The sequence below is a fragment of the Phalacrocorax carbo genome, chromosome 18 (genome assembly GCF_963921805.1).
Source record: "Phalacrocorax carbo chromosome 18, bPhaCar2.1, whole genome shotgun sequence".
NCBI lineage: Eukaryota > Metazoa > Chordata > Aves > Suliformes > Phalacrocoracidae > Phalacrocorax > Phalacrocorax carbo.
Genome location: NC_087530.1, coordinates 1,419,835 through 1,437,177, shown reverse-complemented (window position 1 = coordinate 1,437,177; position 17,343 = coordinate 1,419,835). Strand labels below are relative to the sequence as shown.

Genomic DNA, 17,343 nt, shown 5'->3' with positions numbered 1-17,343 from the left:
CCTGGGCTTCCAGCGCATGGGTCCCTGGGGATGTGCTGGGGAAGGGACGGCTGCTATTCAGAGCTGGGAGTGGGCCCCAAAGCCACTGCCCTGCCACAGCGTTCTCATGGCCAAGGGACAAGCACAGCCTCTTCTTCGTGCTCCTGATGGGCCCAAGCACCGGCATATCCATCACCAAAGCCCAGGCTTTTGGTCCAGTGACAGCCCTGCCCCATATCCCAGCTGGGCTGTGGGGCCAGCACAGCTGCGGTGCAGCCAGAGCCTGCAGAGCCGCACCACCCGCAGCGGGCCACAGCCGTGCTTTGGCTCCGTGCTGGAGCGTAGCCTTGATGCTCAGCAAAGCATATCTCCTTCTCGGATTTTATCTCCATCCACTCAGCTTATCGGCGGCAGGGCAGCCCTCCTGCCTGCACCACGTTCTCGGAGCGTGCCTGCAGCAGGTGTGGTCAGCACTACTGTTTGCCAGATCTCGCTGCCTGCACTGCTGGCTGCCCGCAGTCCCTGACTCCGGGGCCCGTGCCGATAACGTGCGCGCAGCGAGGACTTTGGCGATAGCGTTCCTGATGACATTACCTTGTCCCCCACATTCTTCCGATGCCACGCACGCCTTCGCTCAGGGGCGCGGGCGGGCCCAGCGCACGGCGGCGTGCGCAGATGGTGTGCAGGCAGTGCTGGGAAGCGCTGGTGGTCTCCTCCCCGGGGGGACTCATTGACATATCAGTCACATAGTTCTGCATAATTGGGACTTGGATGCAGCCTCTCTTTATGTTTCCTCTTGGCAGTTGCCAACAACATGAAGCACTCCTGGGTCAAAATGACAGCCTTTTGTTTACTATTCCTTCTTATGTGCCTCATTTTCTTCAAGGATAAAAGCTCTTTATAGGAATCCTTATTGTGATGAGGTTAGCAGAGAGAAAGATTTCTCTCCAGCTTTCTCTCTCTCTTTCACAGCTGATTAGCTGGGTCAGCCCGCGGGGACAGCGACGTGGAGCTCAAACCCAGCGCCCGCCTCGGGGTCCACCCGGCCACGAGCCACGTCTGCTCTGGCACTGTCCTACCCCGCTGGCCCCACCACCTCCGCAGCCCCGTGCAGGGCACCCAGGCTGCCCCGCAGCACCACGGCACCGCTCCCCTCCAGCTCGCGGGGGGCTGCCGGCAGGGGGTCTCACCGGCCTGAGCAAAGCTACCAAGAAACCCAACCGCTCCCAGGAGCTTGGGCAGGAGCTTACCGGGAGCACACACCTCACAAGCACGCTGTTACCATCCTGGCCGTTATGGCCCATCCTCTGACGTCCGCAGCAGTGATCAACCCCGTCAGAAACGCTGAGAGCAATTCTTGCACCTGCGCGTGGCAAACCGAGATGTGAGACTCATGATGGTCCAGTAAAAGAAGACCCACAGTCTACTGCACACAATGGACTGGTTTCCAGGTTTGAACTCCAGAGGGACAGAGACTGGGCAAGAGATGAGGAGAGACGTGAGAGCAATGGGTGACAAGATGGGAGAAGTTCAGGAAAGAGATGGGGCTGGTGATGGACATCAATGGAAATCCTTCCCCAGCCCGTGCCCAGCCCTGGCGGACACGCCACCGGCCCGTCCCAGCAGGTCCTTCACCCGTTGCTGGGCTGACACCACCACCGCAGGCGTGGTGACCCAGACTCACCTCGCAGCCCTGTCCTGGCCGGTGGCCGTGGGGTGACACTCCTGGGAACAGCAACTCTTTGCAAGAGGGAAGCAGCTTATCCTTGAAAGTTACTTTGCGAAGGTCAAGAGTGGGACTGTGACAGAGCAGCCTGACAAACGCTTCTCCCAAAGTCCTTGGGCCTGATAATGTATGTCCCATGCAATGTTGACACTAGTGATCCACCAAAGATCAGGTTAACAAGTTTGACGTTAGTGACAGTGTGATTTGTTCAGCGCTGGCTCTGAATTCATAGAGCGGCTGGCCTTCGGTGATAAACTATTGCACTGCGTGCATGAGGCTGTGGCAGTTGTCACCAGCCGGAGCACCGAGATGAAAAGGAAGCAGAGCTCTAATCAAAATACAGTGGTCAGTAGAGGCTGAGCTGAAAATTAAAATGTGCTGGTACTTTTCCCACTCCAGCCTTTCTTTCCAGGCAGCCCTTTATGCCAGCGCGGGGCGAGGGGAGAGGCTGGTGCAGCTCCAGCAGCTCCTCTCGCTTGGTTTGAAGGTGTGGACAAACCCGTTGCCCCACGTGCACAAAGCATCCTCTGCCATCTCCCAGGGATCCCCGCCACTGCTGACCTTCAGGGCCCTCTTAGAGGGAATAAATCCAGGGTGGAGCAGCATCAGAGCCACTCAAGCTGCACTGTGGAGGAGGAGAGCCATGGTAAATAAGAAAAATTAACACAATAGAGAGGGCAGGAGACGTGAGAGCACTCGGCAGAAGAGCAGGGCAGCACGGCTGATGCCAGGATTGAAGCGAGGGTGCGACAAACCCTCTGGAAGGGGGGAGGGTAGGAGTGGAGGGGAGTGGGGAGCTCGGGGGGAGACGGCCACCCTGCCGCGAGCAGCCTGGAAGGGGCAGAGGCAGCGCAGCCTTGAGGACCGCGGAGACGCTGGGGGAGATGGAGCAGGTCTGGGGCCAGCATCAGCGGGGAGCTTTTCTGCAGAAACCCCTACAGATGGGCTGCTGGAGCAGTGCCCCCTCCCGAACTAGGTCTTCTCCTCCCTCTGCTCACCACCTGCTCCACGATGCCCTCGGAAGAGAACGTGCAGGGCCTGCGGGGCAGCACAAGGTCGTGATGCGCAGCTGGAAAAAGGATCCTTCCCAAAAGTGAGTTGTCCTGCTGCAAGCTCAGGACTAGACCTCAGGTGAAGCTGAAAGTGCTCAGTGCTGATTTATGGTCCAGCACATCTATTGCATCCGCTGTGAGGGGTTATTGCAAGCACAGTGCTCCAGCTTGGGGGAAAGACCGCTTTGCCTGGCTGCAAATGACTGTCATGGGCCCAGGACAGGGCAGAGCACTGCCCCACCAGGTCCTTGGCTTGGCCTGAATTTTGAGACAGCTCTTCTGACCATCCCCTGCTCCCCAGATCAAAGCCCCTTTTTGAGTTTGAACAAGCTTGTCTCTGGAGAACAGATACTGGGGAATTTCCTAAGCACGAAAGCCCGTTGCGGGAGGACAGCCCTGCCCTTGCAGGGACCCCTCTGCTCCACGCAGGACCCAGAGCCACCGAGTCTCCCCCGTAAGCGCGGCCAGGGAAGGGCCGAGCTCTTCATCCACCCGTCCTGCCTAAGGAACCAGCCCCACCACGGGGCTGAGGGCAGAGACCCGGCAGCGCCACTCCTCGGCCTCCCAAACGGGCCGGCAGAGCAGGGGCTTGGCTACCCCACGGCCGGGGTCACAGCGAAGGGGCAAGTGATGGAAAGAAAACACCCCAAAACCGGCCAGTGAAGGAAAGCAGACTCTCAGCCCACACCTCCCTGCCCTGGGGCTGGGGACAGGTTCTGCCCCACACAAAAACTCCTTATTACAACCCAGCAGCTCTGTGTTCAAACTCCATTGGTGATGAAATCCTTCAGCTCAGGAGAAATACAGGGGGGGCTCCATCCCTGTGTGCCAGAAGGCCGACACTTAACTGCTATTTCTTTGCCACAGAATCGCCCATTATTAAAATAAGTGGGGAAAAAAAAAAATCTGAAACGGTTTTAAGCACAAGAGCTCCTAAGCATTAGAAAGGAAGACTTTCCATTTTTATGAGTTTCGCAACGCAGAAAGCGCCGGCAGCCTCCCGAGATGGAGCCGCGGAGCGCAGGGGCCGCTGCTCACTTGGAGCCACCTCTGTGGCAGCGCCGCATCTCCGAGTGGGCCTTAACGCGCGCTCTCCAATAGGTGCGGAAATGTGAATACAAAAAGTGCTTCTTAGTCTTTTAACACGCACCCACCTCAGTGACATGAGAGAATTAAATGATTTCTGCGGTTTCACTCCAGAGCACGCTGCTGGAGGGTTTCTGGTGTACTTGCTTGTTTGGATTATTCTTCCTACCTGTAGCAGCTGTCACCGCACAGGTCTCCGGCTGCTGGTGCAAACCCTCCTCGTGCTGCACCACGGCCACGGGTGCCCATCCGAACCACCGCACGTTCTGGTCGTCCCACAAAGGAACCCCTGGGTGACAGCGCTGGCGAGGCCGGGCACCCCAGCGGGCACCCCGGGCTGCAACTGTGCAATGACCAAATGGAGGAAACCCATCCTCGTGCTTTCTCGCCTCGGCCTGGGCAGGGGAAGGGGGCCACTGCGCGTCTGTGGCACGCCAGGGTCCAGAAGACTGTGCAAACCTTCACCCTTGCATTGCTCCTGCTCGTGCCCCCCCCGGCAGCGCAGGCCCCCCGGCCGACCCTGCCCTTAGCAGAGGCCGCTGCCAGCCCCCGCTGCCCAGCACAGGGCTCGTGCACCCGCCCGAGCCCCGAGCCCCACCAACGGCACCAGCGATTCCAGCCCCGGCTGCTCCGCGGCAGGATGGTGTCAGGCAGGGCAGCGCTGCAGCTGCCACCCACACCAGCGCTGGGCTCCGTCACCCTGATGACCGAGGGAGAGCGTTGCTGAAGGGGGAAGGCGCAAGCGAAGAGCAGACACCACCGGTGCAGAACAATTCACATTTATTAGTTCATACAGCTAACACTTGCTAAACATGCGTTCAACACTTATTGGTCACATTTCCACAGGTAGTCAAGTCACAGAGCAGAGCAGCGGAGCAGGGGCAGGTCGGGCTGACACGGACCCGTGCCGGTCCCGCTGCGCGAGGGGGGCCGGCGGTGCCACGGCGCGCCGGAGACGTGCCGGCAGAAACATTCATTTGGTCGTAGCGTAGTGACGGAAAGGCAGCTCCCGAGAGGCGCAGCATGGTGCCCGCTCCTCCTCGGGCGCTGCAGGGCGAGAGCGGCAGCGGCCGGCCATGCTCTCCTGCCCCAGCCCCGGCTGCGAGCGCGCCAGCGTTCACCGTGTGTCATGCCGAGGCAACATCCTGCTTCCCTGATTTATGCAAGGGATCGTGGGAAAAATGAAGTGTTTTACTGGGAGAAACCATCACCTGGAACATCAACGGAAGGACCCGAAGACCAGCCCGTCTTGGAAACGTCCCGCAAACCTGCGATGGGCCGACACAAGCGCATGGCAGCAAACCGGCCCCGCTCTCTCGAGCTGCCCAGCTCGCCTCCACCCAGGACGTATGTGCGAGGGCTACAAACGCAGCCTCTGCATCGCATCTGCACCAGGACAGAGCTGGAACTGGGCCTGTGGCTTCATGGGCACCAACAAAAACCAAACCGGCAAGAGCCACGTCCTGCCCGGCGGCTGCGGGCAGGGGCTGCGCTCCGCCGGGAGGGACGCCGGAGCTCAGCCCTCCCCAGCGGATCGCAGACCCCTGTCTCTCATGGTGAGGGGACACACGGCCGCAGCCGCAGGGCACTGCCCACGCTGTGAACAGCGGCTCGGTGCAGCAGCGGCTGCGGCGGGGCACCGCCACGGCACATCGGCGCTGGGCGAGAGCAAGGCGTGCACAGCCCCGGCGCCTTCCCGGGGGGCCCGGGGGTCCAGGTGGGATGCAGAGTCAAAACCAACACCCCAGGTTGAGATGCTGTGGCAGTAACAGGAACCATGCCACAACCCATGGGAAGGGAAACAAGACTCCAGCTATCACACCCCCTGTTCTTCACTGGCAACAACACTGGCAGTATTTTGTTTTTCACACAATCCCTTTGAGATGATAAACAGGATGTCACACGAGGTAGTTTTGTTATGGAAATTGAGTCAATAATGTTATCAACTATTACAAGACATTTTATAAATTGAAAGAAAACAATGAATCACAAAAGGCTTTGTTAAAGTTGATCGTCATCTGGTTTTAATTTCTGTTTCTTTTTGCCCTTGGGGGCATTTCTGCCACTGAACCATGTTGCTTCTTTCATAGACTTGTTACAGGTCAGCTGCACAGGTGCTCTTTTTCATTTTTTTTTCCTAAGGGGAAGATACTGCCTGCATTGGCCTCCCCAGCTTCTTGCACAGCTGGTTTAAACTCAGATTTGCAGATCCCGGCCAGTTAGGCTGGCGGGAAGGCGGGTTTCAGCCCTTCAAGCTGCTGCTCACTGCTGGCACTGCCCGCAGCTGCATCGGGCTGGTCGGGGCCTTTCGGATACTCCTAGCAGCTGGCACTGAACTACGTTTACATGTCAGTACCTTTCTCAAGCAGTCTGAATGTATCTACAACCTCACCGATGCATTTATACTGACTGGAAATTAAAATGCTCTAATTCATAAGCAACAGAACACAGAGCACTGGGACTGGCTGCCAGGCCCTCTGCCTCATTGAGAAATTCCCAGTTTTCCCTTTTCCGTGGGTGCTCAAACACATTTAACACCAAAGGCAGAAGGATAAGGTATTTGCAAACCACTCCGAATGTGGAAATACAAACTTCTCCCAGCCCTAGGAGCTGATGTGCCTTCAGCGAAAGCGTGAAGTCACCAAAACCGACGGTATTTTACCTTCACCATTTCCCCATCCAACAGCGCTGGCGGGAAGGAGGGCTGGGTGCCACAGGGCAGAGAGGAGGCAGGGCAGCTCCGGGGCTGGCGGGTCCTCCCCGCAGCCCTGACCAGTCCCCCCTGCCTCCCCCAAAGCCCCTCGGACACCCGCGCCGCCCCGGGCTCAGCACCACGAGCCCCGTGGAGCAGAGCGGACCCACAGCTGCCAGCTCGTGCGAGGGCAAAGCAAGCTGCAGCTCCCCTCGCCACCACCTCGCGACAGCCCAAATGGCAACGTGCATCTTCGGGATGCTTTTCCCGTCAGACTGCCTCTAAGCCTTCAGTAGGCAAACTTCCCACAAGCCAAACCAGAAGTTTTTCCCCCAGAAAACTCCATATGGGGGCTTTATTCAGCTTTCAATGGGTCCTCCAAACAAGTCATGAAAGAAGCAACTGTTGCAACATCAAAACTAGGGTTTCTCTGGGTCACATTTTAAATACTTATCCCTGAGCTTCTGTGTATTGCGAACAACACACCGTGAACCCAGAGAAACACCACAGCTTGATACTGACATCCTATGTATTACCCTCGATTTACACATCTTCTACAACTTAAAAATTAGCTTCATACTTAAACTAGTTCCCCAAGTTTCCCCCTTTCTCCTGCCCTTTATGTGGCAGGGATGATTGCCGCTTATTATCCTGAGAAATACAGAAATAACAATATTTTCACAGACACCAAGCTTCAGAGCTTCAAATCAAAACCAAGAAAGAAGAAAGAATGAACGGTAAATAGCACATTCACAGGAGAATCTTTTTTTTTGTTTGTTTTTAAAAATGTAGTAAAGATAAAAGAAATTCAAGTTTTTTTTTTTAAAAAAAAGGTTGGTTTGAAGGACAAGACTTAAAATCCTTAACCTGAGGTGGCTGCGGTTCTGTGCAGATGCTTGAAGAGCGACGGGCAGGCGGATCCTGCCGTGTGCAGCAGAGAGAGGGATGGGCAGCGAGCGGCACTCGACGTGAGCTCGAGCCTTTGCATGGGCAACCGAGGGGCAGGGGCACGGCCACCCAGGGCTCCCCAGCGAGCCAGAGCAGCCCTGCTGAAACGCCGGAGGGCCCGGGAGCCCCGCTCGCCCTGCTGGCGCTGCTGGGTGTTACTGGGGCAGCAGCTCGCCGGCACAGCTCGCCCGGCAGCTGGCAATCTGACCGACCGCTTTGCGCATTCCCCCTTTTGGTCTTTGCGTGGCGGGAGATGGCAAAAGCTCAGGATTGAAGAATTACAGATAAATCCAGAGCTGCACGCCGATGACCCAAGGCAAGCAGCGCCTCTGTACAGCACTGCCAGCTGGCAGGCATGAGATGAGAAAGACAAACGCCCTGGCGTTATTAACAATTAGAAGGTAGCTAAAGCGTATGCAAAACAGCTGGAGAGTTACCTCCTGCTGCACCAATTTTGCCATGCCCAGAGTCCATCAGTTTAGATTGGCACCTGGCACCTCTGAGCATCCCGGTCAGCCCTCTCGAGGGGCCGGGCACGCCGAGGACAAGGACTCACTGCTGACACACACAGTGCGTCAAGGCTCAGCTCACGGGGCAGAAGCCTGACCCAAAGGCAGGCAGTGGAAGAAAACCCAGTCGCTTTCAAAAAGCTTCTGTTCAGGTCCTGGGGTCTTGCCCCTCGAGCTGGGACTCAGCCCCATCAGCTGGCAGCAGCAATTTCTGCTCAGGTCTCGGTAGTGGGTGACGAGCTTCAAGCTGTAAAACAGCAACTAGGATACCTCTGCAGCGTCCCTCTGAATATGTGAGCCTGAGCACTTCAAATTTATGTCCCAAATCTCTGTTCGGATTAAAAGTAACTCTTCAGCTTTCCATCTGCACAAATGCTATGAAGGAGAGGAGGGGGTCAGTCAGCCAATTTATCTTTCAAATAGGAGATAAAAATTGACTTGTCATGGCAGAAAATTCTACCAAAGACTATTATTGTTGATTGATTTCTCTATGACAGAAGGTCAGATAAGCAAGAGCAGATAGATACCAAAGATAATGAACTTCCCCCTACTAGCATTAAGCACAAATAAAATATGAGTCCCTGTAAACCGAATGTTACGTGAAGAATGGAACAAAAATTCCAACCTTTCCAGGGTGTCCTTCAAACCAAATTCACAAATACATCTAGTAACTGACCTAACGTCTCTACATCTCTAGCTACGCTCCTACCTCCTCATAATACCTGAGTTTGCAATGCAACACATTCACTTTACCCTGTTTAAAAAATACAAGCCGTTAGAGGACTTGGTGCAGAAGATATTAAGAATGACTGTCCAGTGAGCTAGGTTCTGGTTCGGTACATTAGCATCTTCCTTACTTGTCAGTTTAGTAAGGCTTTTCTACTCCCTGCAACAAATGAGTTATTTGTTAACGGATGCTGCTGCCAATCAACCTTTGTAGCATTTGCTTTGTACAATAGAAAGTAGAAAATTCTTGTCCATTCATCATCATAAATGAATTTAGGTTTTTTGTTGTTGTTGGTACAGCATTAGTCTTGGGAGTCTATTTTGGATAAACGCAGAATACCTAATAGATTATTTTTGTTGGGTATTTGGCAATAGGATGACCACTTTTATGTACACTAATTAAAACAAACTCTTATTCATCAACAGATTATAATAATTCAGTAACTGCAGAATAAAATTACTCCTATGCAATTTTAACAATTCCTTGAGTGTATAAAACAGCAGGCCAGAAGATAACCCGTAATAAAAAGATCATATCGAGCTATTTGGAAATTAAACTTAAAAGCTGAGAAATACGTTCTAACTTACAAACAGATACACTAAAATCTTCCCATTTACACTTGAGGTATAGGCTGTATGCAGAAGGCTTTCCTGAGAAATACGCGCTTGTCTCACTTTACAGTCAGAAAGTAAATGAGATTTACGGAACCACCTTTGGATTGTGAAGCCCCATCAAGCTGAACTGCTGCTGGGCCCAGCAGCTGTTACCCGTAACATCCTATTTAAATAATGAAAAATGAGCAGCTAGTGGACTTTTAGAAAAGGGCAACCACGGAGCTGGGAGATGCCCAAGCGGGGCTGCAAGGCGGCGAGGCGCCGTGGGTGCGCGGTCAGCCAGCGGCGGGTCTCTGAGGAGGGGTCCGACCGCGGCGGTCAGCACCCAGGAGGCGGCCCCGCTGCTCACTAACCGAGAGGCGTGCAACGGAGGGAGCACCCGCTGGGTGAAGGGGAAGGAAAGACGACTTTGGTGAATGGGATTTTTCTCCTTTCACCGTCACATTCATCTCACAGCAGCTTCGGTACCTCTGAGCGGCACTCACCTTGTGCCACACAGCTGTTGTCAGGACAAGACAAAAAGGTAGCAACTGGTCCCTCCTACCCTGAAGGAACAGAAGTTGTTTCCCAAAATATTTTTAAAACAGTACTCAAACACTTGTTGACAAACCCTCTTGCTACATAAACATCAGATTCATACCTAAGGACACAGGGAAGGAAATCCAGCCAGGGCGACACGGCTGCCTAGGAGAGTCTCCCAACGTTCATTCTTAATGAAGGGGAGGAGAACATCTCATCCAACCTCCCCACCGCCAGCACCACGAGCAGGAAACCATGAGGTTCCTTATGAGAATACCCAAGTTTATCTAAACACCAGCACTTGGCAAATACTCAGACAGCTAACCAGTTGTCATTAAACCAGTTCTCCATGCAGTGGAGTGGTGTGGAGGTTGTGAGATGGAAACTCCAAGCCTTGCAACACCTAGGACAGAACAGCTTACCAAGTACTGCGTTAATACCATTTTTCCTGGTAAGAAGGGATTCCACAAGCAGCAGAACAGTCCTGGCAGGGTATGACCATGGATCACGCATTCCCCGAGTCCAGCAGAGAAAGCTATGCCAGAGGACACTGGAGTCCCCTACCCCGTTAAGCAGGTCTCATTTAACCACAGGGTACGTTAACTGTTCCCAGAAACAGGCTGCCTGGGATTGCTGCAGTGCAGAAGCCTCGCCGGTGGTCAGATACCACCTTGGAGGAATACAGTAAAAGAGGCAATCCTGCCTCTTCTCTAAGTAGGTTTTTCCTGCTTTTGTGAACCTAAAATGGATGTTAAGGAAGTGATGAGAAATTACTTGCAGTTCTCTAGCAACAAGAGTACCTTTGCGTAATGCTAGGAGCCTGCTACAAACTGCAGCAACCCAATTTCAGTCGAAGGGAAAGGCGCGCAGCAATAGTGAGAGGCCAGCTGGTCAGGCCGGGGCTGGGGGCAGAGCCCACTCCTGCTGCTCCCAGGAGGGCACGGGAGCAGCGAGCCCCTCGCAGCTCGGGAGCGCCACGACCCCGCTGGGGCAGGACTCAACCGCAGGAGCTACCACCTGCACCTGAAAGCCGCCAGGGGAAAAGACACCCACTGGCTAGACAGACTCTTCCTTCTTCTCCACTCCCTGCCTTTTTTTTAATTATTACTATATTTAAAGAAAAAAAGCTTGGCACTTCTCTAACACCCACTTCTCTGAAAACGCCCGTTCGGAATACTAACAGCTCTGTCGATGTGGTGAGGCCGTTTGCTCTCTACGACAAACGCTTTTGGATACAAATCATGGAAAGAGCAGTGCGCGAACAGCATCTTCTCCTTGAGGTAGTCTTAGTCATCTCAGTCCCCAGCCCCCAAAATACAAAAGAACTAACCCTAACAAACACTGTAACATTAAACATCTTCACATTCTGTAAACCGCTGGAGAATGCATCTGCTGCATTCATACAGAACCATGTGCATCGTGTTGAAGATCATACATTCAACTCTGTCGTGAAATAAATATATAGGAAAAAGAGTAAAAAAACAAAAACAAACAAAAAAGATTCTTGCTACAATGGCAGGGACGCCCACCGCCCCGTCTCCTGCCTGGATCACGTTTGCCCCTCTCCCGAGGTGAGCCAGCTCCCTGCCTGAGGCACAGCGTAAGGCACCGGCCCGGCCGAGCTGGGCTTACTCTTTGCTCACACTCGTCTTGCAGGAATGTAGAACAGCCTTAAAAAGGAGAGGCAGCTGCTCCAGGGGGACGTTCACCATTTTTCCTGGTAAGGGAAAAAAAAACAAAACAACCAGAATTAGCAGCCACTCCTGAATCAGATTTCAGAGACACCTAAGCCAGCCACGCTGGAGATGGTTTTACCTTGAACCTCTCAGAGAAACAGTTAATCATCCTACTGCTACATTAGACATTTGATATTCATTTGGACACAACAGGATTTATTATTTACTGAATTGAAAGCTAAATAAATGGGCAAAGTCAGATCAAAATGATTTCTCCACAACGGAGCAGTATTTATAGAAACTGGGAAAGACTAAATCTCGTCTCTCCTCAAACTCCCTTGTTGATCTCAATGAGTAAATTACGAGAGCTACTCTGTGATTATTATCTGGTTTGTTACAGGAGAGTCGGATGAAGCATACGGAGCCTTGACACAGGGAGGCAAGTATCTCCCTTTGCCATAACAGTCAGGAACAAACAATGTTTTAGTAACACCAGACCTTGTAGATCTAATTAGTGACACAACTGCATCTGGAAGTTCACCTGCGGATTTCAGAGGTCCAGACGAGCTGAAACCTGGGGGTTACACTGCAGATCTGCCTGCCGCTCTGCTGATCATCTGCTCCTTAATTAAGCGGCATTTCAGACACCTCTATTTCTTTGAGGTAACTACTCAAATCAGGATTACACTCTTAGAGACAAAATGCCTCTGAGATGGGACTGAAAGGAAGAAAATAAAAGGAGAACCCGACCGAAGTACTTAAAGGGCAGCGGGTCAGAGCCACGCACACCTTCTCGGGAGCAGGGGACTCGGGAGCGGGACGTAACGCCGCGCGCGCCAGCGTCACAGGGATGGCTCGCAAAGAGCCAGTCTGGCCGGGGGAGCCAGGGGTGACGGGAGATCACCTTAAAGGTGGGGGAGAAGCTTCGATGGAAAAAGGTCCCACACAAGTATCGCCCACCAAAGTTGACAAGAATTTCGCTGTTCTAAATCAATTTTCTTTTAAAAGCAAATTTCACAACTTGCACACGATCCCAGTGGGAGAAGACGTCAAAAAGTTACCTGCAATATATCGTATCTCTGGCAAACACATCATTAAATCCGGAAAACGGTTTGGCTGGTGTGGGTATTTGTACTCTGTGAAGTCCTGGCAAACATACCAATACCGCTTATTCAGCTGCTCCAGTTGGGACGCGTTAGTCAGACCCCTGATGTCTGAAAGTGAATATGATTAGAGTAATGAAAACATGACGAAAACATCTTAGAAGAGCAGCAGCCTCATACTTACTGTCATTTCTTCAGGACAGACAGACTGATTGCTAGAACTCTAAGCTGGGCCCCTGCTCAGGGACTGGCTTCGAGTGCCCAGTTGGACAAATATTAAAATTCCCGTCTCCCCTCCTGGCGTGCCTGCACTGCGGATGCGTCTTTACACGCGTGTCTGGGTACAGGATTTCCTTCCATGGAAGACCAGGATGAGAACAGCTAATATCCTAAGCTGCTCATCTACAGAGCTCAACAGAGATAACAGCTCCAGCAACCTTAAATCCCCGCCTGCCTGGTGTAAAGCAGCTGTATGTCAAGGTTTAGTCCTCACAGCGGATTCAGCGTAATACTTCCTCAGACAGAAACATGTTGATTTTAGCTATATCATCTTGGCTGAGGAAAGCGCTCAACTCTATAATTCAAGGTATCATCATATTTCTCCCCATCTGCTTATGAATTATGTCATATGAGCTTTATAAACTTGTCAACTTCTTATTTTTAAATTTAGCTTTGCCAATGTCAGGCAACGTACACAAAGGAAAAATGGACATTTCCAAGCTATCAAACTGGCAGGAAGTCCCGCTGCCACCGCTCGGCGTGATCAACGGCATCGGCACGCTGCTGGGGGTCCTGGGAAGGATCCAGCGCGGTGGAGCAAGGAAGCTGCAGACCCTCGGTGCAGACTCGGTATGTAAGACCATCTGACGGAAGAGGCATTTATCTACTGCCCAAAGGCTGACTTTTAAAAATAATTCTCAGGTATTTCACATAAAAAATTGCAAACTTCAACTAAAAATAAAAGAAGACAGGAAGTTAATGAAAATACATTTTGGAAAACAATGGAGACAGCTCAAGAAGTGCATTATCCAGTGTCAGGAAACTGCCCAGGGAAGCAAACCGGAACCTCAGCCCAGCACAGATTGAAGCGTCAGCACTATCTCCCGCTGGAAATGAGTGGGGGAGGAGAGCGCCTGCAGCACATTTTTACAGACTGCAACTATCTTTCACAGTACAAAAGACTTCGGGGACATTTATTTCCAAAATTACAGCTGAACAGCATCCATTAAGCATTTGCCTCTCAACAGTTGTCTTCATTTACAATGTGAAGGAATGTCCTGCAAGGCCCCACAGATGCAACACCACAACAAACGACCGGGAAAGGGGATCCACAAGCCGTGGATTGAGCCAACGTTCAAGGGTGGAGACAGGGACAATCACTACTGAGGAACAAAACCAATCCATTCCGAACAATTTCAGCTCACTACAGTTGTTAGGAAATGACCAGGATCTTCTCTCATGTTGAAGAATTACTCTGCATGGATTTTGAAATGTCTAGGGTCTTGCAACAGACTGGACTGCCAGCTTTAATGGGCTGGTTAATCACCTGAGGATTCAGTCCCTTCTCAGGCAGAATTCGTTGCCTTCGTATAAATACTTCATTCACAATTACTTTTCACTTTAAAGACCTAGCGTTAGGTATAGAATCTAAATAGTAAGAAGCCAACTAGGTGGCCTAAGTACATATCCTGAAGGTCAATATTTTAGAGTCAGAAAAGCTCTAAAAAAAGGGAATTTACAAATTCACCCTTTAAAGGTATCCCACTGCGCAGGGTGTTTGGTCTGCACAATGGCAAACACATACAGAGAAGTTTCAGAGCTTGAGTCTCTGTGTGGGCCTCGGACCCCTCCCTCCCATTTCTCAACAGGGAAGCAAAGACTGCTCACACTGTTTCAGAGAATTTCTCCAGTGGGACCAATACCTTCTTTTCATCGGCTCACCTTGATTTAGGAAGTTAATGGCTTTCATACACGCGTACTCCTCGTTGCTGACCTTCAACTGGTTAAATTTGCGAAAGAGGTAGATCAACCGCTCCATCACCTCCATCCCCTCTTCACTGAACCTGGCGGATAGAGATCACACATCACTGTACACAGGACACAGTCTGTACAATAAAGGCAAGAAGCTTATTAAAATAACTTCAGAGATTTTAACATCTTGCAAGAGAATTAAAAAAAAAAATTATCATCAAAACTGCTTGGAGTCTGCTGGCACCATTAAATTAAAGTAGAAGTAAGGAGGAAAATGACTTGGTTACAAACTTGACTGTTACAGGTATTTCAGCAAAAAAAAATCTCTTGGTGATTCAGTTCATCACCAGCCTGCTCTGACAGAGGAAAAGGTTTGATGGGGCCAGGAACAGGCAAAAACTTCTTGCATGCTTGCAGGCACACTGCTGTGCCTCTCTGCACTTGTGTTTCCCCAGATTTCAATAGGGATTGTGCCTTCGCATTTCGCTGGGCTAATAGGTGGTTTAACGAAGCATTTGGGATATGAGATAAGATTTTGTAGAAATGTGGAGTGATAGTTCTAGGACATGAAAATATCCTGCAAAACACCTGTAGCCAAGACGCAAGGGTCGGCAGGCATTCCCCGTCTGCCTGGCGTTGCACTGCACCTACCCACGACAGAAAGCAGCCCACAGCCACGTTACAGAGCACTGTGCCTTGCTCCTGATGGATGCTTTTGCAGGATAAAGGCACCTCTAGTAATCCTTGAAGTGGCCCCCCAGTTCAGAAGACAAGCCACCCCCAGCAGTGTTTCAAATGTTCTCGCCCCTCACTGCCTCACCCCCTTCTTCAGTTTGTGCTTTCCACCACTTGCGGCAGCCCAGCATAGCCTGCACTGGCCACCAGCAGAAACACCGACGCACCCTTGGGGGCGCGGAGGCGTCCCCAACAGCTGCACAGCACCCTGCACCCCACCCTGGAGATCTGGGATTGGTGCTGCCTTACAGCACGTTACAGAGGAGCGCTGACTCTCTGCAGCAAACACACCCCACCTGACACCCAAGTTTTTCTGAACAAACCCCTCCATGCTACAAAGCTGATAAATTAATTTTATCCGTTGCCTATCGAATCGGTGCAATCCCCAGGCTTTGGCTCTGCACAGCACATTTGGATGTATCAGCTGAACAGCGCAGCACGCAAGCAGGGCTGCTCCGGTGGTACAGGACTGCAGGAACACAGACCCCAGACCCTGCTGCAGAGAAACTCCCAGAACAAAGTCCATTCCCAAGGGCAGAAGTGCCTATAATTCCTCATACCTGTAGAGTGCCGTTGGAAATCGCTTTGTTTTAAACACCGTGGAATTACACCAACCCACCTACAACAGTGGCGCACACTTCATTTATCTGACAGGCAGGTGAGGCAGCTCACCTCCCAGAAGTGACTCACAGAGATCCTGTACGTCCACACAGCCGTATGTATTGCCTGTTCGTTACGGTTTGTTCATTTTCCTCAGCTGAGAGCTTTTGGGGTGAGACATACTGCAGGAAGGCCGGAATCCTTCTCACAAATATAAATATGCACAAAACCACAAATAACCAATGTGAAACTGCAGGCAGTGGCCTAAGGTTGAATCATGCAGCCTAAGGAACGCATTACTTTTCCTTCTAAACTTTCCCCCTCAAATAGGACATGCAGCATTCATAGCACTTAATAAATGCTCATCAAGATCCAACCGGAAAAGCACCGCTGCCAGTGTGGACTGTCAGGGATGCTCCACTGGAATGTGGATCCACCACCTACACCCACCCCGGAGATTCTCACCGGGTACAGCCACGCTCACTTCTGAATTTGTACTGTTCGCTGAAAAGAAGCTGCACATTTCTCCGGAGCATCGCGCCCATGCTCGCCAAGGGAAGCCAGTGACGCAGACGGGCGGGAGAGGGCACGCTGATGCACAGGGAATGTAGATCTCCCCAAAATCTCCTGGGAAATTGCCTGACGGAGGTTTCGCTGGGGCAGAACAAGGTCCTCCTGCAGAAGGGGGTGCTGGGCTTCTTCAGGAGCGACGCCCCGCGTGTGCACCGCGAAAAAGCCGCGGTGTAAGCAACTGCCAGTGCCTGCAGGCACGCTCCGGGACCATCCCACGTGTGCCAACCGCCAGAACAGCGTCTCGGGAACGCGTCTCACAGCAATATCCCAGTTTCAAAGAAACCACGTATTGCAAAAATGCTCAGAAGTAGGACAGAAGTGTTTAGGGAAGCTTCAGCTGCTCTCTGGCATTGTACAGCACAAAGAATAAGAGCACAGCCAGAAAGCCATCTTTGAATAGAACAAAAATAGAACCTTTTTCACTGAATAATACCTTATTTTGGCATGTGTGTTTGTTTACTTCAAAGTTATTTGTAAAATGCATGGTGGAGTTTGACCCCAGAAAAGTGAAAACAAGCTATCTGAACTCCAGGTCACTTCTTCAAGAAAGTAATATTGTAAGTGATGAAAGCCTTGTCAGCTAATCTAAAGTTGTACAAGTTTTCCTGCTCTCAAGTTGACATTAAAAATCTTGCAGGTGCAAGACTGCAAAGCTCAAGAAGTTAATGAGCACAAAGACCACTCAGTCGTCTGTTGGGTTTAATTGTTTTTAGAGCATGCACATTTTTACCAGCCACTCATCACTTCATAAATCCAGGAGAGCTCTTCTCTCATTCCTGCAGTTGAACTGTCTTACTTTTCTGTGCATACTTTCCTCCCCCTTTCAAACAAAG

General features: G+C 51.6%; 1 protein-coding gene across 4 annotated transcripts in view; it reads right to left on the bottom strand.

Moving 5' to 3' along the window:
- Positions 1-4,589: 4,589 nt before the first annotated feature.
- Positions 4,590-17,343, bottom strand: part of NR6A1 (nuclear receptor subfamily 6 group A member 1) — a 101,453-nt gene continuing 88,699 nt past the window's right edge. For all 4 annotated transcript variants that reach the window (XM_064468931.1, XM_064468930.1, XM_064468932.1 and 1 more), the window contains 3 exons: positions 14,573-14,694; positions 12,590-12,742; positions 4,590-11,569 (listed from right to left, as the gene is read on the bottom strand). In XM_064468931.1, coding sequence (XP_064325001.1) covers positions 11,481-11,569; positions 12,590-12,742; positions 14,573-14,694 — 364 coding nt within the window. In that variant the 3' untranslated portion in view covers positions 4,590-11,480. The remainder of the gene's footprint in view (positions 11,570-12,589; positions 12,743-14,572; positions 14,695-17,343) is intronic.